General features: G+C 53.4%; 1 protein-coding gene and 1 pseudogene across 1 annotated transcript; both read left to right on the top strand.

Annotated features, from left to right (window-relative positions):
* Positions 1-20,276, top strand: part of LOC135292683 (zinc finger protein 850-like) — a 276,851-nt pseudogene that overhangs the window by 46,915 nt on the left and 209,660 nt on the right.
* On the top strand, positions 3,981-5,154 carry LOC135292765 (olfactory receptor 14A16-like). The gene has a single exon (XM_064406863.1). It carries the CDS (start codon positions 3,981-3,983, stop codon positions 4,911-4,913), a length of 933 nt encoding a protein of 310 aa, XP_064262933.1. The 3' UTR covers positions 4,914-5,154.

Below are 20,276 nucleotides of genomic sequence, written 5' to 3'. Positions count from 1 at the left end.
TTGCACAAACCTTTCCAGGAGTCAAAGTCAGAAGAAAATCCCAAAGTGTCTCAAAGCATGAAAGGGTCCCACTGAGGTCCATCCCCAACACAGGCTCCTCATGGAGCACAGAACTGGAGGCCAGGATGGTACAAAAACCTCTCAGAGACTCAGTGTGGAAAGGAAAATCCAAAGTACCTTAACAAACCTTGAGTATCTCAAAGTATTAATGAGCCCCAGCGAGTGTCAGTACAAAGCTCTCAGGGGACTCATTAAAGCAGATAATTGGGGCCATGATTGCACAAACCTCTCACAGAGTTTGTTCAAAAGGGAAACACCAAGTACCTTAAAATAACTGAAGTACCCTGAAGCATTAATGAGCCCCACTGAGTGTTGTTACTGACAAAGCCTCTCCAGGGACTAATTACAGCAGATAATTGGAGGCCATGATTGCACAAAGCTCTCAGAGACTCCAAGGCAAAAGCCAAACCCAAAGTCCTTTGAAAATCCTGCAGTCCCTGGGAGCATTCAGGAGCCCCCAGGGCCATTGCTGAGCAAGGCTCCCTAGGGACTCCTTCCAGCAGATCCTTGAGGCCACTGGGATGTGGGCTAGGGGGGGATGCTGAGGGCAGGACAAGGGGCTGACAGTGCCCAGCCTGGCTGGGGCTGTGCCAGGAGGCCCCAGGGCCTCAGGACAAGGTGTCTCCTCCCAGCCCTTGGTGGCACAGACCCTTCTGCTGTGCCCCGGGCACCAAGACTTGGCTTCTCTTTGTTCCCACCTGTCATCCCTGCCTCCAGTTCTCTGCTCTGCCTGGGGCCTGGGAACACTTTCTCAGTTGTGTCCCACAGTGGGACCCATTAAAAGTCCAAGAAACTTTGGATTTGGATTCTGACTTGCAGTCCTGGAGAGGATTCTTCAGCTGCCTCTGAGGGACTGATGTTCAGGGCCTGAGCACAAAACCCCAGAGGCTCATTAAAGTCCTTGTGCTGTGTCTGTGCTGCTGAGCTGGGCCGGGCTCCTGGCACAGAGGCAGCTCCTGGTAAGCAAGAAGAGCTTCAAAAGCACATTTCTCTTGAGGAGCAGCTCTTCTGCCAGCCCAGCAGAGCTGGGGCACTGCCTGCAGCCACCTGGGCACAGCCCAGAGGCACAGAGGGGTTAAACTCAGCCTGGGCTGGGAGCACAGAGCAGAGCTCACTCAGGGCTCACTAGAGCAGAAATCATCCTGGGTTTCAAACAGTCATTCTCTGGCTGTGGAAGAGAAGCTGCAGTTCCTGCAGGGATCTCCTGGAGCTGGCACATCCCACAGCTTTTAGGAGCTTTCAGGAGCACTCTCAGAGCTGCTCCAGGGCAGGGATGTGGCCCCAGGGCAGGGCTGGCTTTCCCTGCTGCCCTAGCCAAGGCACAGCCCAGGGCAGCTCCTGTTGCCAGGCTCTGCTGCAGGGCTGAACAGCCGCGGGTGCAGCCAGGGGTGCCCAGGGCTGTCCTGCAGAGCAGGCTCCTGCAGCCCAGGGCGCTGTGCTGGGGCAGGGACTCTGCTGCCTGCCAGGGACAGCTCTCAGCCGGCCCAGGAGCTGCTCCCAGCGCTGAGGAGAAGCTGTGGGGGGAAGGAGCCACCCCGAGCAGGGCAGGTGCTGCTGCTGAGAGGGGCTGGGCGGGGCAGGGCTGCTCCCAGCTCCAGAGCAGCCTGGGCACAGCTCCGAAGGACACTTCCCAATGAAGGTAAGCCTGGCATTGCTGGAAAGATCAGGAGCTTTCCTGAGAGTGTTTTCAATTTCCTGCTTGAAGAAGGATGGGAAAACTGGGGTGATGTGAAAAAGATTTTTGCTTTTTATACATTTTTCATATATTTGTAGCCTTGTAAACTACTATTATAAAGTTATAAAACTATAATCCTTACTTAACTCTATTAAACACTTAATTAACTCAATTAAACTACTATTATATGCTTATATAACCATAATCCTTAATTAACTCTGGTAGGTTTCCTAAATTTTTTCTCAGATTTTAGAACAATAACCTGACTTTCTAAATACATTCCTGAAATACTCTATAGTCTTATTATAAGGAAGAGGATCTACAAGACAAATGTTTTGGATTTTTACCAGAATGTGAGCAGTCATAGCAAAAAGTGAAGAAACCCTTGGACCTACTCCAATGGGATGAGCCAGGGGTGTGTAACTGGGCTAACTGAATGTCCTATTGGATGTTCCTGTTAAATACCCTAATTAATCAACCTTAATAATTGTTGAAATCAGGGGCTGGGTGTGCCCCACTCCCACTAAGACACCTGGAAGCTTCCAATAAATGTCTGGTTTTTACTTTACTGTTCTAACACAGTTGCAAGGGGTTTTTTTCTCTTTTGGTTATATGCAACAGGGGGATGAGAGAGGCAGAACAGGAATTGTAATCTCAGAATCACAGAACATTCTGAGTTGAAAGGGACACACAGGATCACCAAAGGAATGTTGGAACATTTACAGGGACACCAGAACTGTAACTTTGGGTGGTCAGTCTCTGCTGGGAGCCTCCCAAAGGGCCCTCAGCCACTCCTCAGCCCTGGACAGCAGCAGCATCACCTCTGCAGGGCCCAGCAGGGCTCTCCTGAGCTGCCCTTGCCCACCTGCACACAGAGGCTGCCCCAGCCAGGGCCCTGCACACAGGCAGCTTTCTGTAGGGCCGGGGCCAGGGCACACAGGGTGGGATGGGCTCTGTGAGCGCTGGCAGGGACAAGGCTCCTCTCAGGAGGGAATGTCCAGGCCCAGGGAGATGCTCAGGGAAGGAGAGGGGGCTGAAGAGAGCAGTGCTGGGGCAGGAGGGCACTGTTGGTGTGTGGGAGGTGCCGGGCACAGCTGGGCACAGGAACACTGTCCTGAGTGCCTGGCTGTCTCTGCCCTGCCCTCTCAGGCACAGCACCACAGCATCTTCTCTTGTTTCTGCCCTACCCTGATATTGTCACTGTTATCTGCTGCCCTCAGGGAGGCTCTGGCATTTGCAGCAGCTGAGTCCGGCACTGCCCTTGGCATTCCTGCCAGGCAGGGGTGTCCATGGGAATGGGGTGTCCGAGCTTCCCTGGGACCTGTGGGGCTGTGGGCAAAGTAGTCCATGGAAAAGGGGAATGAGCTGAGCCCCCTCCCTGAGATCCCATCATGGGCACAGCCAGGGATCTCCTTGCTGTGCCCTTCCAAGCTCTGAGCTGCCCTCCTGGGTGCAAATCTGTGCCAGAGCCTCTGGCCATTCCCTGAATGTCCCATGGGGAAGGGCAGAGCTGCCACAGCTGGGGAAGTGCTGCTGGGTTTGCCAAGGGAGCCGTGAGTGTTCTTGGCAAAAGGGAGTGCTGAGACCTTGCCCGGTGACCTTGAGTGAGGGTGAGATATTCAGGGATGCCTCTGGTCTGGTTTATCCAGAGTGACCCAGGAGTGTGACTGTGCTCTGATTGCAGCCAAAGGTGCAAAGCCAGGGCAGTTGGGAACAAGCCCATCCAGCCCCTCACCTTCCCTGAGCCACAGGGAATCTTTTGTCTCTCACATCTCTCAGTGGCAAACTTGGAGTGCAGCAGGAATGCTGGGGATTTCTGACCTCAGAGAGCCAGGAATAATGATGTGTGGGTAGGAAAACAATTCCTAAAACCAGCTCCTGCCATCCTTTAGACTTGGGAATGCAGATGCAACCAAGCCTTTCTGCATTAGGAGTGATTCCATTGCCAAATCCTGAATATCCAGCCTTGTCCCTCTGCCACATGGCTGCAAACCCAGGGCAGGATGGCAGGGATGGCTCCTTGAGAGCCCCCATGCACAGCCCTGGCTGCTCCTGGCACACTCAGCCAGCACAGCTGGAGCTCAGGCAGGGACATGGGGAAAGGTTTTCCCAGGGCAGGAACAAGGGTTGGTGAGTCCCAGTGGGACAGTCTGCAGGGAATGGCCCAGGTCTGGCTCAAAGCAGCCTCTCCTGACTTGGCACTGTCTTTTCTCCATGAACAGGTCCCCATGTGCAGCCACAGCAAATGTCCAACAGCAGCTCCATCAGCCACTTCCTCCTGCTGGCATTGGCAGACACGCGGCAGCTGCAGCTCCTGCACTTCTGCCTCTTGCTGGGCATCTCCCTGGCTGCCCTCCTGGGCAACGGCCTCATCATCAGTGCCGTAGCCTGCGGCCACCACCTGCACACGCCCATGTTCTTCTTCCTGCTCAACCTGGCCCTCAGCCACCTGGGCTCCATCTGCACCACTGTCCCCAAAGCCATGCACAATTCCCTCTGGGACACCACCACCATCTCCTACACAGGATGTGCTGCCCAAGTATTTCTGATTTTCTTCTTTCTTGCAACAGAATTTTATCTCCTGACCATCATGTGCTATGATCGCTACGTGTCCATCTGCAAACCCCTGCACTACAGGACCCTCCTGGGCAGCAGAGCTTGTGCCCACACGGCAGCAGCTGCCTGGGCCAGTGCCTTTCTCAATGCTCTGCTGCAAACAGCCAATACATTTTCCCTGCCCCTGTGCCATGGCAATGCTCTGGGCCAGTTCTTCTGTGAAATCCCCCAGATCCTCAAGCTCTCCTGCTCCAATTCCTACCTCAGGGAATTTGGGCTCATTGCAGTTAGTGTTTGTTTAGGTTTTGTCTGTTTTGTGTTCATTGTTTTCTCCTATGTGCAGATCTTCAGGGCTGTGCTGAGGATCCCCTCTGAGCAGGGACGGCACAAAGCCTTTTCCACCTGCCTCCCTCACCTGGCTGTGGTCTCCCTGTTCCTCAGCACTGGGATATTTGCCCACCTGAAGCCCCCCTCCATGTCCTCCCCATCCCTGGATATGGCTCTGTCAGTTCTGTACTCGGTGGTGCCTCCAGCCCTGCACCCCCTCATCTACAGCCTGAGGAACCAGGAGCTCAAGGCTGCAGTGTGGACACTGATGACTGGATGCTTTCAGAAACATTAAACTGCTGGGCAATTTCTGAAAATCACTTGTAATAAAAGTTGTCTTTGATGCTTCTTGTTAGTTTAATTTTGGAGATTTGTTTCCTTTGTTTTATTTTTTTTCATATTGTCCACAAAACAGAGTCATTGTTTGTATAATTTCTCATTTTGTTTCTCTCCACCTTCCCTCTGGCAACAGACTGTGTCAATGAGGGACTGTGCTCTTGGTGGCTTTAAAGGAACTAAAGGATCTCCCAGCAAAGTTTTCTGCAGAGATGCCCTTTTGTTGCCTTCTCTGGAGCTGCAGCAGCAATGTCTGTGTGCAGAGCTGGGGGCAGATCAGTGCTGGCACAGCAGCTCTGGTCCTGCTGGCAACACCATTCCTGATCCAGGCCAGGAGCCACTGGCCTTCTTGGCCACCTGGGCACACTGCTGGCTCATGTCCAGCCTGCTGTCCCTCAGTCCCTGCAGGTCCCTTCCTGCCTGGCTGCTGTCCAACCACTCTGTCCCCAGCCTGTAGTGCTGCAGGGGTTGTTGTGGCCAAAGTGCAGAACCTGGCACTTTGTCTTGTTAAACCTCACCTTGGGTTGGGTTTGGTCTCTGGATCCAGCCTGTCCAGGTCCCTGTGCAGAGCCCCCCTATTCTCCCACAGATCAACACTCACACCCAGCTTGGTGTCATCTGCAAAGATGTCCTTGGTTTCAAGGGGCCCCCTCAGTATCACAGTGGCCTCTTGGTTATACCAGGCCCTGCACTGTCACACTGCTCTCCTTGGTTCCATGAGACCATGCAGAGCAACAATGCTCTCCTTGGTTCCCTGGGTCCCCGAAATGTGACAATGCTCTTCTTGGTTCCATGGGGCTTCACAGTGTCACAATGATCTCGTTGGTGCTGCAGTTTCACAGTGGCCCCTTGGTTCCATGGGGCCCCAGGGTGTCACAATGGCCCCATGGTTACATGAGGTCCCACACTGTCACCAAGGTCTCTGAGGTTCCACAAGTGCCCTCAGTGTCACAATGGACTCCTTGTTTCCATGAGCCACACAGTGTCACAGCGTTCTTCCGGATCCCTTGAGGCCCCATCATGTCACAGTGGCCCCTTGGTTACACAGGATCCTGCAGTGTCACAATGTCCCCTTGGTTCCATGAGGCCCTGCAGTGTCAGAAGAGCCCCTTGTTTCCACTGGGCCCTGGAGTCTCCCAGTGATCTCCTTGGTTTCTCACTGTCAAAATGGCGAAACCCCGTTGGTTACACAAGGCCCTGCAGTGTCACAATGGCCTCTGTGGTTCAATGAGGACCCTGAGTGTCACAGTGCACTCCATGGTTCCATTTGGCCCTGCAGCACCACAATGGACCCCTGGTTCTCTGGGTCTGCACAGTGTCACCATGGTCCTCTTAGTTCCACAAAGCCCTGCAGTGTCACAATGGCCCCAGAGTGTCCCAATCATCACAGAATGACAGAATCAAATTGGCTGGAAAAGACCTTTGGGATCATCAAGTCCAAACAATGCCCTAACACCGCCTTGTCACCCAGACCATGCCACTGAGTGCCACTGGAGAAGGACAGTGACTCCGCCACCTTCCCCCTGGCCTGCCCATTCCAATGCCCAATCACTCTTTCTGTGAAGAACTTCCTCCCATTGTCCAGCCTAAACATCCCCTCTTGCAGCTTAATGCTGTGTCTTCTTGTCCTGCCCTCCAGCAGATCCAAACTCTCACCCAGCTTGGTGTCATCTGCAGTTTGTGAATGGTGGACTGGATCCCCTCACCCAGATCATCAGTGAAGATATTAAACAGAACTGGGCCCAACACAGATCCCTGGGGGACAGTGCCTGGACACCAGCTGGGTGCAGCACCATCCCCACCACTCTCTGGGCCCAGCCTCCAGCCAGCTCTTAAATCTCCCAGCAAGGAGAGAACCTGCCCAAGCCGTGGGCTGCAGCTTTTCCAGGGAATGCTGTCAGAGACGGTGTCAAAGGCTTTGCTGAATTCCAGGCACAAAACATCCACAGTCTTCCCCACATCCACCAGTGGGTCAGCTGGTCATAAAAGGAGAGACCAGGTTGGCCAGGCAGGACTTGCCCCCCCTAAATCCACGCTGGCTGGCTCTGATCCCTCAGCCATCCTGTGGGTGCCCTGTGATGGCTCCCATGGTGATCTGTTCCATAACCTTGCCAGGCACCCAGGTCAGGCTGACAGGCCTGGAGCTCCCCAGATCCTCCTTCCAGCCCTTCTTGGGGATGGGCTCACACTGGCACCTCCACTCCTCTGGGACCTCCCTGGTGATCCAGAACTGATGGTAAATGATGGAGAGCAGCTTGGGGAGCTCATCCACCAGCTCCCTCATCCCCCTAGGATGGATCCCATCTGATCCCATACACCTGTGAGCATCTGAGTGGCTCAACAGGTCACCAACTGCTTCCTCCTGGATTCCAGGGGGCTGTTCTGCTCCCTGTGCCCATCTACCAGCTCAGGAGAACACTTGTCCTGAGGACAACCTGTCCTAATATTGAAAATTGAGACAAACAAGATGTTAAGTAGCTCAGCCTTTATTTAGATTTAGTTACTCCATTCCCCAGTGCATCCAATAAAGAATAGAGGTTCTCTTTATCCAGTGTTTTGCTATTAATTTATTTATAGAAACTTTTCCTATTATTTTTCACAGAAGTGGCCAGGTAAAGCTCTAATTGAGCTTTCACCTCTTTCCTTTTTTTTCTGCATAACCTAACAACATCCTTAAACACTTTCTGAGTTGCCTGATTCTCTTTCCAAGGTTGATGCACCCTCTTTTCCCCCTTGAGTTCTCACAAAAGCTCCATGGGCAGCCAGGCCAGTTGTTTTCCTCTCTAGCTCATCTTTTGCCACACTGGGACAGGCTGCTCCTTCTCCCTTAAGATTACTTTCCTGAAGCATGTCTATCCTTCCTGGAGCCCTTTGTTTCTAAGGGCTGTTTCCTTTAAAAAAAATCAGTACCTGATTCGGTACTCCCCAAATCTGCATCATAAACAGGCCAAAGTCTGCCCTACCTCATTCCAGTGTAGAAGTTTTGTTGCTGCCCCTCCTTCTTTCACAGAACACTGAAAACTTGATTATTTCATGCTCACTGTGCCCCAGGCAGCCTCTGACCACCCCATCTGCCACCAGCCCTTCTCTGTTTGTGAACAGCAGGAGACAGAGCTTTCCTTGGCAGTGGGAGTGTTACCAAAATTTGGTAAAACAGAAAACCCCTTAACCCCAATGCAGCATTAAGAAGCAGCATTCTTTATTCAGGCGGATGCACGGGGGAGAGCTCCTCCCAAAGCCGTGCAGGCTGAGTACAGGAAAGTTTCTGTTTATATTCTGTATTTTGCACACATATTCATTGATTGTCCTGGACTAAACACACATACGGTAATCATTTCCCCAAAATCATTGACATATTTCCCCTCCCCTTTACCCATGCATTCTTCTGTCCTGGGGGTCTCTCTGGTGGTCCCTGGTGGTCGTGGACCCCAATGTTCCAGTGGGCCTGTCTGAGTTGGCAGGACACTGAGGCTGGTGAACTTCCAGTTCCCCTCCTCACACAATGGGCATTGAGTGATTTCCATAGGCCTGGGGTTTTGGGGAACAAGCTACAGATGTGAGCTCACCTGGTGTAGACAATTGATCATCTGGTAACATGAGGTCACAGAGTGGGATACGACATCGCAGACTGGGGTATGTGAGGTCATTGAGAAGCTATGACAATAACAGGCCACTTCTGTGACATCACAGAGCTGGCTGTGACATCAGAGACCATCTGTGTGACATTAGAGAAGGGGTTGTGACCTCACAGAGCAGACTATGATATCACAGTCCAGGTGTGTCACATGAGCACATGAGCTGTGACATCACAGAGCAGACTATGACATCACAGAGCTGCCTGTGACATCCCAGAGGGGCTGTGTGACATCCCAGGAGGGCTGTGTGAGGTCACCGGGTTACTCACTCTGCCCCAGCTCCCCTCACAGTTTCTCCCAACAAGTCCAAGGCTGTTCATGTCCAGCAGGGTCCCTGTCCCTCGGTATCCCCCTGGTCCACCTGGAGCCACAGCCTCCACCAAAGGATGTTCCACAGGATCCACCCCAGAGTCTGACATGGAGACAAGAGGCGAGGGCTGTGTGACCAGGACATCAAGGCCGTGGATGATCCAGGTCACTGCAGCCTGCTTTGGGTTCCCCAGGAAAGATGTCTGGCAGCTGGAGCAGGGTTAGGGAAGGGCCTCCAAGGTGGGGCTGGAGCCCTTGGGCTGTGAGCAGAGGCTGAGGGAGCTGGGCTTGTCCAGCCCAGAGCAGGGAAGGCTGAGGGGCTCCTCATCCCAGCCCAGAGCAGTGCCAGCCAGGAGGTGATGGAGAACACAGAGCCAGGCTCTTCACCAGGGGGCCTGGTGGGAGCATCCTGATACAAGAACCTAATTGTGTTTAGATCTATCACAGAAACACGTTTTTCTGAAATTAATTCTAGTATGGAAATCACTTGTGGATGGTGGACTCATCAGACACTGCTGGGACGTTGCATATAGCTCAGGGAAGAGTGTGATTGTTATTAAATTGTATCCTGTTCAACCATGGTCTGTTGGCCATGAAGAGAAACATTCTGTGCCTCTGAGTCTTCCCAGTTCCTGACACCCAAAGGACACAAACCTGATGAGTTGTGGTTCCCATTCCAGTGGTGGCATTGCACCTCCCTCCACAGCCAGAGCAGAGCTCCCTTGTCCCAGAGAGTCCCTGGCAATGCAGGGATGAAGGAAAGAGGACAGGCTGTGGGGATCAGGGGCAGGGCACAGCCAGGGATTTGAGGTGGTTGTAAGCCCAGGTCAGGAGTCGGTCCTTGGCCTTGGTGAACCTCATCCCATTGTCCTGGGCCTATGGCTCCACCCTGCCCAGATCCCTCTGCAGAGCTTCCTGCCCTCCAGCACAGCCACACTCCCACCCAGCTTGGAGTCACCTGGGAACTGACTGAGGATGCCCTCGATGGCCTCATCCAGATCAGCAGTAAAGAGATTTCACTGACCTGGCCCCAGTCCGGAGCCCTGGGGACACCCCTGGATGAGACGCCATCCCACTGCTGCTCTGAGTGACAGAGGGTGGATGAGGGAAATGGTGGGGAGGGTGCAGGGACAAAGTCTGATTGATTGTTAGCCATAAAGGACCTTGATTTTCATTTGTATTTAGACTGTATTATGAAGTGCTGGGGGTCTATATCAATTGGGGATTGCTGACATCAATCTATAAACAGGAAAAGAAAGGAGGAAAAACCAGTTCTCTCTGCATTGGTTTCAATATAGCGTATTCACTTTGAATACACTTCTGAAATCTATCTAATAAGCTATGAAAGAATTGAAAACTTATATTACTCCCACAGGCTTGTCTTGTTTGCGTGTTTTGAACAAATGTTTATGAGCCTTTCTCACTGAATTTCTCAACTGAAAAGCTCAAGAAAGAAAAGGTCTCTGGAGTGGTGAAATGCATCAGCAACCTCCAAGTGGCTGAGGATCCATCTCCATCAGAGCAGCAATGAACAGCAATGGGCACAGCTTTGTGGCTGCCCCAGCTTTGGGATGGGCCCTGGGCCTGGAGCCGGAGCAGCTCTTGAGGGCCCCAAGGCCAGGGCTCTTGTGCTGCCCTGGGCACATGGGATGGCAGCAGGGGCTGCAGAGCTCTCAGCACCTGAGCCAGAGGGGAGCAGGGCAGCCAGGGAGCCTCCTTTGGCCTTGGCCCAGCACCTTCCCCCATGGCTGGGGCTGAGTCCTGTGTGAGCTGCAGCTGCTGCTGTGCCCTTGGCAGGGGCTGAGGCCGTGGGGCCAGTGGCCAGAGCAGCCTGGCCTGAGCAGAGCTGTGGGGCCAGAGCCGGCTGGGCTGGGCTGGGGAGAGGCCCTTGGTGCTGCCCAGAGCTCAGGGCAGCTGGCAGAGCTTGCAGGGAGCTGGGCTGGGCTCAGAGAGCCTGCCCCAGAAACCATCAGTGTCCATCTCAGCCTGGCTGAGCGTGCAGGGGCAGGACTCAGCCCAGGCCTTGTGGGGCAGGGCCAGCGCCTGTGCAAGGCATTGAAAACAGGCAAGTGCCCCAGAGAGGAGGCTGCTCTGTGCCCTTGGGGGCATGGACAGAGCAGGGAGGGGGCCCAGGACATTTGTCACCACCAGCCTCTGTGCCCAGCCCTTGGCAGCCCTGGCTGCTGAGCCCAGCTTTGCCCTGGGCTGAGTTTGGCTGTGGCCCAGCTCCATCCTCCTGCGGGGCTCAGGGCCTGTTCCCGGCCATGGCCAGCCCTGGCCGGCCTCTCTGCTGGCCCAGAGGCCGGCAGAGCCCGGGGCAGGGCTGTCTGTGCAGGCCCACAGGTGCCAGGGGCTGTGCAGGAGCTGGCAGAGGCTGCCCAGCAGGGAGACCATGGGGCACAGAGCCCCAAGGCTGCTGTGGGCACCACGGCACAGGGGCCGTTCCCAGCCGCAATGCTCCTGGCCTGGGCTGGGCCTGCATAGGGGCTGGGCCACCATGGCTGGGCCAGCACAGGGCCACCAAGGGGCCACGCAGCCGCTGCCAGGGCTGACAGCAAGGCCAGGCACACACAAGCAATTGCTGAGCATGGCCTGCGCTGGCCAGGGCTGACTGTGCCACAGGCAGAGCTCAGCTGCCCTTGGGGGCTGCAGGAACAGTCAGGAGCCCAAAGAGCCTCCATGGCTGTGCTGCAGACCAAGGCTGCAGCAGGGAAATGCAGGGCTGCTGCGGGATGGGGAGGCCATTGAATTCCAGCACACACCTCAGCTCTCTGATGATCCCGGCACCATGCTGGGCCCTGTTTCACACTGGAGAAGAGCAGATGTTGATGGGACAGGAGCCCTGCAGGGCTCTCAGGGACCTGCAGCTTGCAAGGTGCTCTGCTCTCCCTCAGGTGCTCTCGGAGAGATCCAATCCCAGCTGGGCACCTCAGGGCACAAGTGGCACTGCCTGTTCATGGGCACACAACTGATGTCTGCCTGGAAAGGGGCACAAGTGTTAATACCTGTTAGTTTCATAATATACAATCACATCTTTATTATCTGGGTCATTTGAGTACTTTTAAGGAATGGCAAAGTTTTCCCACAAGGAACTTCCTGGAGTTGTACTGATGGGAGGAGGAGAAATACTCATCTTGCCTGGTACTGGTGTCACCAATATTCTGTTTATTATTTTCTCTCCCTCTTCCTCAGATGTTTGCAGCTCTCTTTGTTGAAATGGCCATGTCAAAGGACATCTCTTCCTTTAGAGCAGGTGGATTTATGTACTTCCTACTGCTCTCAGATTTCTTCTTTCAGGAAGTCTCTGGTCATTCAAGTGCCTCTCAGTTTACTGGTTTCATGCTTTGATCTGCAGGAAGTTTCCCAATCTTTCTGAAGTTCATATAAATATATAATTAATCGTCATCTTAATTGTGTATATATCTATCACAGAATTACCTTTTCTGGTGTCTTTGTCCAACACTGTTCCTGTACAGAAATCCCTTGGGGATGGTGGACATGTCAGATGCTGCAGGGATATCTCAGAGAGCCGAGGGAAGAACTGTGATAGTGATTAAACTGTTCAAATATTCAACTTGTGTTTGTTGGGAAGAAACCTTTCTGTGCCTCTGAGTGTCACCAGGCCCTGAGACCAAAGGACACAAACCCAATGAGTTGTGGCTCCCACTTGGACCTTGGCTCTGCACAGGAGAGCTCTTCATTTTCTCTCTTTTCTTCCTTCTGGGCAAGGAGGGAGCTCATGACTTCAGCACGTGACTTGTGTGTGCAAAGAACAAATCTAGGCAGAATCAGGGCAGGGAGGGTTTGGGGGGACCTTGGGATCTGTGCTGGGCACAGAAGGTGTTTTCCATTGCTCTGAGACTGTCTGCTGTGGGAAGTGGATTTAATATACACCAGAGGAATGACTTCTGCATTTGATGGAGCTGTGCCTTCCCTTGGCTTTGTTGGCTGACAATCAATGAACATCCCTCTGTGTCTCGGGCACCTCCTTCTCCAAGGAAAGCAGGTGGGAGTTGGAGCCAAGGAGCTGAAAGCTGCAGGTCCAGCCTGGGCTGGAGGGAGCTCAGATTGGCACAAGGCTGCTCTGAGTGCCAGGGCTTGGATGGGGGAAATGGTGGGGTGGGGGTAGGGACAGAGTCTGATTGATTGTCAGCCATGGAGGGCCTTGATTTTCATATCTGCATGAGGAGGTACTTGGATTCAATATCAATTGGAGATTGCACATATCCATTTATTAACAGGAAAAAAACCCTAAACAGGACCTAAAAATGTTTTCTCACTGTCCTTGAAAGTAGAATGTATTCAGTTTGAATACACTCCTGAAATCAGTCTAATTAACCACAATTATTTGAAAGGTTTATTTGAAAAAATTGATTTGAAAACAACTATCCCCAGAGGCTTGGCTTGTTAAGGTGTTCTGAATGTGAATGAGCCCTGGGACACTGAATTCCTGCACTGAAGAGCTGCAGGCTGAACAAGCCTCTGCAGCAGTGAAATCCAGCAGCAGCCTCCAAGTTGCTGAGGATGTCAGCAGCCCCCACTGAGGCCATCCCTGCCCAGAGACCGTGGGGGAATGGGCAGACAAGGAGAGCGTCCCTGAGGCTGGGCCAGCAGAACTCAGAGGCACCAGCGGCTCCAGCTGGGCAATGGAGTGTGGAATGTGGCTGGGAAAGCCCTGCCTGGGCTGTGCCAAGCAGGACAGACAAGCCCTGACCCCCATCCACTAAAAAACTCTCTCAAGGAGATATTTAAAAGGCATTACAGTTGTTTGTGTACTCTGAGTTGGATGCACGGGAACAATACCAACAAGAGATTCTGAGGAGCTCAAAACAACAAAACAGCCTTTACTGGCAACTTTAGAAAATCAGAGAAATTTAGTCAAAATGTTTAATGCATCATTCAATCACCAAAAAACACTTCTCAAAGCAATAACTTGCCCTGTTCCACTTCACAAACTCTAAACCTGTTCAATTTAAAGCTAGTCAGAGTTTGCAAGAGGACAAAAATAGAAGAAGTAGACACAGAAAGAGAGAAAGAAAAATAAGATTTATAGAAGCACAGACAGAGCTACCAACTCCTGGACTCTAGCAGTTCAGATGGAAATGCCAAGAGGGGGTAGGGTCAAGATGTGTGTTTGCCTTGAGGTTCAGCCTTCAATACCCCTTGGTCTTGCTGGGCCCTTCCCCAGGTGGGACTTGGTGTCATTTGGTCACTCAGGAGCTGGGCTGGGGCTCCAGAGGTGGCTGTGGAGCATTGCCTGTGCTGTGCCAGGGACTGGCAGCCACTGCTGGGCTGGGAGAGAGGCTCTGGGGGGATTGGGGTTCCAGGGCAGGGCAGTGCTCCAGGGCAGGGCAGTGCTCCAGGGCAGGGCAAGGCTGGATCTGCCCATTCCTCCCCAACACATGAAATGTTTTGAGCCAACAATCTCCTGCAGTCTGTCACAGGATGCAATGTTGGAGGTGAAATCCCAGTTCTGGCCATGGGCACCTGGAAAGGAAGGACAGCTCTTTTCCATAGGAAGGAAAGCACAGAGCCCCAGTGTTTGGAAGGCAGGTGAGAGTCTCACTAGGCCAGCCAGACTTGTCAGCAATGGCAGATTTTGTCAGGGAGCAGTCTTTGGATGTAGGGAATTTTGGAGGTGGAAGCCCAATCTCAGCCATGGGTGCCTGGAGAAGCAGGGCAGTTCTTTCCACAAGAAGGAAAGCATGGAGCCTTCCCCAGAGATTTGGGGACTGATGAGAGGTGACCCTCATGAAACCGTTGTCAGCCAGTCTTGTCCTGGCAATATTCCTATGGGAATAATCCCTAGATATAAGGAAATCTGCAGATGAAATCCCAGTTCTGGCCATGGATGCCTGCAGAAGGACAGATCTTTTCCATATGAAAGAAAGTATGGAGCACCAGTGTTTCAACAGCAGAAGAGAAGAGGCCTTCAACATGCCATGGTCAGTTGGACCAGTCAGGCAGTCCATGGGAGGCCAAACCAGCCAGACCTCTTCTGTGTTGCTGTGGTTTTAAGAGGCCCTGCAGTATCACCATGGTCCCCTTGGTTCCATGGGACCCCACATTGTCCTAATGGTGATTTGATTCCATGGGGTCCTGCAGTGTTACAATGGTGCTTTAGTTCAATGGGGTCACACAATGTCACAATGGCTCCCGGGTTGCAGAAGGCCCGAATGTCACAATGGTCCCAACAATTCCATAAGGCCTTGCAGTGTCACAATGGTCTCTGTGGTTCCCCAGGCCCCACAATGACACGTGACTCCTCTATTCCATGAGACTGCAGTGTTACAATGGACCTTTGGACCACGGGGTTTTGCAGTGTCACAATGGTCTCCTTTGCCTCCACAGAGTCACAATGGACCACTGATGACACCAGGCCCCACAATGTCACAATGAACCTTTGGCTCCATGCAGCCCTGCAGTGTCACAAAGGCCTCTTGCTTTCACAAGGCCCCACAACATCACAATGGTACTCTTGGTTCTGTGGGGACCCCCAGGATCACAATGATCTCACTGGTTCCATGAGGCCTCTCAGAGTCACAATGCTTTAATTCCATGGGGCCTCATAGTGTCACAATGGTCTCCATGATCCCCTGACTCCATTGTGTGTCACAATGGCCCCTTGGTTCCATGAGGCTGTGAAGTCTCTTAATGGTCTCTCCATTGTGCCATGAGGCCTTGCAATGTCACAATGGACCTTTGGCACTATAGGGTCTCACAGTGTCACCATGGTCCCTTGGCTCCATGGGCCCTGTGCTGCTGCATTCCTCCCTCCCCTTCTCAGGCCGCCCTGCCAGCTCAGAAATGCTCCTTGGGCCTCGGCCTTGGCCAACAGCCCCTGGGCTCAGCTCCTCTGCAGCTCAGCACAAACACTGTCTGCTCCAGGCACTGCTGTGCCCAACCAGCTCCTGGTTGCTGTAGGAGCAGCCCTGGGAACTGGTTTTGTTCCCTCAGTGGCACAGCATCCCTGTTCTCACACTGCCAAAGAAAGCTGTTGATGCCAAGTGTGGCCAGGAAGAACCATTGCTGTGACTGCAGCCCCTCTCTTGGGGCCCTACAAACAGCGCTGCAAAAGGAGCCCCTTGGAGCTCTCCTGGGCCAGTGATTCCCTCTGAGTGGGGCCTCTCCCAGCCGGGAACTCTCCCGTTTGCTGCACTCGGGGATCCTGAACAACGAGGGAGCCTGGGCCGATCCCCCCACTCCTCCAGGCTCAACCCTTCACCCGCTGGGGAGATGCCAAAGCATCCACAGGGAGCATTTCCTGCCCTCAGGGGAATTTCTCACAGGTGCCTTGCACTGACTCTTTGTGTCTGTGGGCACACAGGAGTGCCTGTGCTGGGGAAATGTGGCAGAAATGCTGCTCTCGGAGGGGTTGGAGTGCCTTGCATAGCTGAGTCAGTCAGGCCTGTAGGTGAGGTTAAGTCACAAGGTCTAAGCTAAGTTAATTGCTTCTGAGAGTTGCTCTTTTGCTAATTTGTTAGGTTTAATTTAAGTTATTAGCTAAGATGAGTATTGTTAAGTGTTATTCCACTGTTAAATTATTTAGTCATAGGTTATAAATGAGGTTAAAGACTGTTAATTGTTGTTCTTTTATTAAATTGTTAAGTTTACAGGAGAAGTTAAGGTTAAGGTATTAGTTAAGTCCTGTTAAGTTTGAGCTCTGTTCAGCTTTTAGATCATATTCCTTTTATCCTTGTCCTCACTGTCCTTGTGTCACACACACACATACACAGGGACCGTTCTTGGTTCATTTCTGCTTTATTTGCCTGGATTTGGTTTGGTTTTGTTGTTGCTTTGTTCCCCCGGTGTGCCTGAAGTGTCCAGCCAGGAGCAGAGTGACTCTTGCCAAGGAACTTTGTGATGCTCTCGCTTAATATTAAATCTGGTTGTTGCTGATCTTTTCCCAGGGACTTTTTCAGCGCTCTCAAGCCCTCGTTCGTAACAGGGTGAAGGAGCCCTGGCCCAGGCTCTGGCCCTGGGGGACACAGGGATGCTGCTGGGGGGTCCCTGTGCCCCTGTCCCACCCCCACAGCCCCGGCCCCCCGTCCCCGTGTCAGGCTCTGGGGTCGATCTCGTGGAACATCCTCTGGGGGAGGCTGCGGCGCCAGGGGCGGGGGGACCCGGGGGGACAGGGGACCCCGCTGTGCACGAGCAGGGTTGGACTGCTCTGGGGGAGCTGTGAGGGGGGCTGGGGCAGAGTGACCTCCCCAGTGACTCACACTGCCCCTGTGATGTCACACAATCCCCTGTGACATCACACAGGCCCATTGTGATGTCACACATTCCCTGTGATGTCACAAAGCCCCTGTGATGTCACACAGCCCCTTGTGATGTCACAAAACCCCAGTGATGTCACACAGCCCATTTGTGATGTCACAGCCCTCATTATGATGTCACAGATAATGTTGTGATATCACACAACCTATCCTGGATGTCACACAGCCATTCTATGATGTCACAACCCCTCTGTGATGTGACACATATACCCTGTGATGGCAGAATCCATTCTATGATGTCCAGCCTATGATGTCACAGAGCCTACTCTATGAAATCACTGGCAACTCAGTGATGACACACACAGCTGCTCTGTGATGTCACAAAACCCCTTCATGATATCACAGGTCCAGTGCTGGGATATCAGTCTGTGATATCATAAAGCTGCTCTGTGATGTCACAGAAGATTTGGTGATGTCACAAAGTCACCCTGTGATGTCACAGTCTGTTCTGTGATTGCACACCTGGCTCTATGATGTTGCTCCATCACCTGGTGATGTCACAACCCACTCTCTTATGTCACAGAGCCACCCTCCATGACAGCAGACTCTGCTCCATGGCCTCACACCCTACTCTATGATGTCACAAACAGTTCTGTGATGTCACAACTCCCTCAGTGATGTCACAAAACCCTCTCTGTGATGTCATACTGCCACTCTGTAATGTCACAGCACACACTTAGACATCACAGCCTGTTTTATGATGTCATACAGCCATGCCATGATGTCACAGCCTGCTCTGTGATGTCACAGAGAATCCCCTCTATGATGCTGTAGCTGCTCAATGACCTCACACAACAAACTCTGTGGTGTCATAGCCCAATCTGTGACCTCACACAGCCCACTCTGTGCTGTCACACACCCCCTTGCTGACATCACAGCTGCTCTGTGCCTCCATGACACAGCCACAGAGGTGCTGCTGTGACACAGCCCCCTCTGGGACATCCCCCAGCCCCTGCCACTGCTGAGCCCTGTCAGCTCTGCCTGTGCCCTGCTGGTGTCCCTGAGCTGCCCTGGCAGTGCCCCAGCCCTGCTGGGCTGTGCCCAGGAGCTGCTCCTGGCCAGAGCTGTCTCTCTGCAGCGCTGCCCTTGCCAGGAGCTGCCTCTGGGCCAGGAGCCCAGCCCAGCTCAGCAGCACAGACACAGCACCAGGACTTTAATCACCCTCTGGGGCTTTGCTGCTCTTTGCATCAGACTCCGTCCCTTGGAGTGTGCTCAAAAAGCTTCTCAAGAACTCCAAGTTAAGCTGAAACATAGACATTTCTTGTAGTTTAAATGGGGTCCACTGAGGGATAAAACTCATGTGAAAGTGTCCCCAGGTTCCAGATAGAGCAGAACACTGGAGGCAGTGATGACAGCTTCAGACAAGCAAGGGAAAGGTGTCTCTGGTGCTGAGCAAACCTGGATGTGTTTCAGGAATGCAAAGGCCCAAGGCCTGAGCCCCAGCCCCTGGCCAGGCAGATCCTGTCCCTCCCTCCTTGCTCAGGGCTCTTCCCGGGATGGGCTCTGGGATGTGGGGATGGGCAATGCCAAGGGCAGGACCATGGGGCAGCCCCTGCCAGGCTGCTGAGCAGGGACAAGGAGGCCATGAGGCCCCAGGGCTGCCAGGGTCACTTGTCCCCTCCTGGCTCAGGCCCAGGGCCAGCAGCCATGGCCAAAGTGCTGCCCAAGGTGGCTCTGTCAGGGCCTGGCAGCTGCTGCCCATCCCTGTGCCCTGTGCAGCCCAGGCTGTCCTACGGTGTCCCTGCCCTGGCCTCTGTCCCTGCAGGCTGTCCTCATCCCCCGCTGCCCCACCTGGCTGGCCCCTTCCTTTGCTGACAGCTCTGCCTCCTGCCTGCCTCTGCCTGCCACACAAAGCCTTGGGCTGCTCCAGGCTCCTTCTGGGGGATGTGTTGCACCACAGCCCTGCCCTGGCAGGGAAATTCCTTTCTCATGGCATTCAGTCTGGGCCTCCCCAGCTGCCCTTGGTGCCATTATTGCCTTCTCATGCTTATATTCTCTATGAAGAAAAGCTCCAGCCTCTCTGAAACCACCCTTCACTCCCTCCCAGGCTATTCCTGTTCTGTCCTCAGTCTCCACACCACTGAGCCCAGAGCCATCAGCCTCTCCCTGCTGGTTATGTGAAGAGGCCTCCAAACCCCATCTTGGGAGATTTTTCAGTCTTCTCCAAGGTCTGTGAAAATGGAAAAATAGTAGTCAAAGTTATTTTCTCCCAAATCTTGCAGTGACAGGACAAGGGCCAACATCTTTCAACTGAATGAGGGTGGATTTACATTTGTTAAAAGAAGAAAATATTTTACAATTATGAGAGTGGCCCAAAACTGCAACTGTTTTTCCAGAGAATTGTCCAAGAGCAGGAGCTTTGTGCAGCCTGACATAGCGAAACCCTTTCCCCTCCCCAAGGACAGAATTCCTGTTGTGTGGGTTCTCTGCTGTGCTGGGTGCCCTCACAAAGCTTCTGGCCAGAATGTCTGCTGAGGGCAGCCAGGCTGCTGCAGGGGCAGTGACCTCACAGCCATCACCATGGCAGCCCTGTCCCCTGGGCCTGGCTCTGCCCTTTCCTCTGCCCCTGCCTTGTCTCTGCTGGCATGAAGAGTTTTGTCATTCATATCTTGTCCCCAGGGTGCTGGGGCCAATGGCTTCCCAGGCAGGCTCCTGGAGCAGAAGTGGCTTTTCAGAGCCCAGGCAGAAATGAGCCCTGAGGCAGCAGCTCTGCAGTGCTGGCCACCAGGCCGGGCTGCCAAGGGAGGCTTCTGGCCATGCCCTGCAAGCAGCTGCTGCTGCCAAGGTGCCTTTGGTGCCTCAGGCTCTGCCTGGCACAGCTCCCAGCACGGCACTCTGCCCTTGTGCCCGAGCCCTTCCCTGTGCTGGGGCTGGCCTGGGGCTTTTCCTGCAGCGGGACCTGCCCTGCTCCTGGCACAGGAAAGGCAGTTCCTGCTGGAGCAGGAGGCTCTGCCTGCAGTCGGCTCCAGCAAGGCCCTGTTCGCAAAGCCCCCACTGGGAAATGAAGGAGGGGGGTCATGCTGCTTTTGGGGTGAATAATGCTGAAACCAGCCTGACTGCTCCATTCCAAAGTTCCACATCCTCAGAGGGAGCTGAAGC

This window comes from Passer domesticus, unplaced genomic scaffold, assembly GCF_036417665.1.
Source record: "Passer domesticus isolate bPasDom1 unplaced genomic scaffold, bPasDom1.hap1 HAP1_SCAFFOLD_44, whole genome shotgun sequence".
Taxonomy (NCBI): Eukaryota; Metazoa; Chordata; class Aves; order Passeriformes; family Passeridae; genus Passer; species Passer domesticus.
This window is presented reverse-complemented; position numbering and strand designations above follow the sequence as displayed.

What these genes read in the sequence shown, in the direction of transcription:
- LOC135292765 (XM_064406863.1), top strand. Translation starts at nt 3,981, where the DNA reads ATGTCCAACAGCAGCTCCATCAGCCACTTCCTCCTGCTGGCATTGGCA.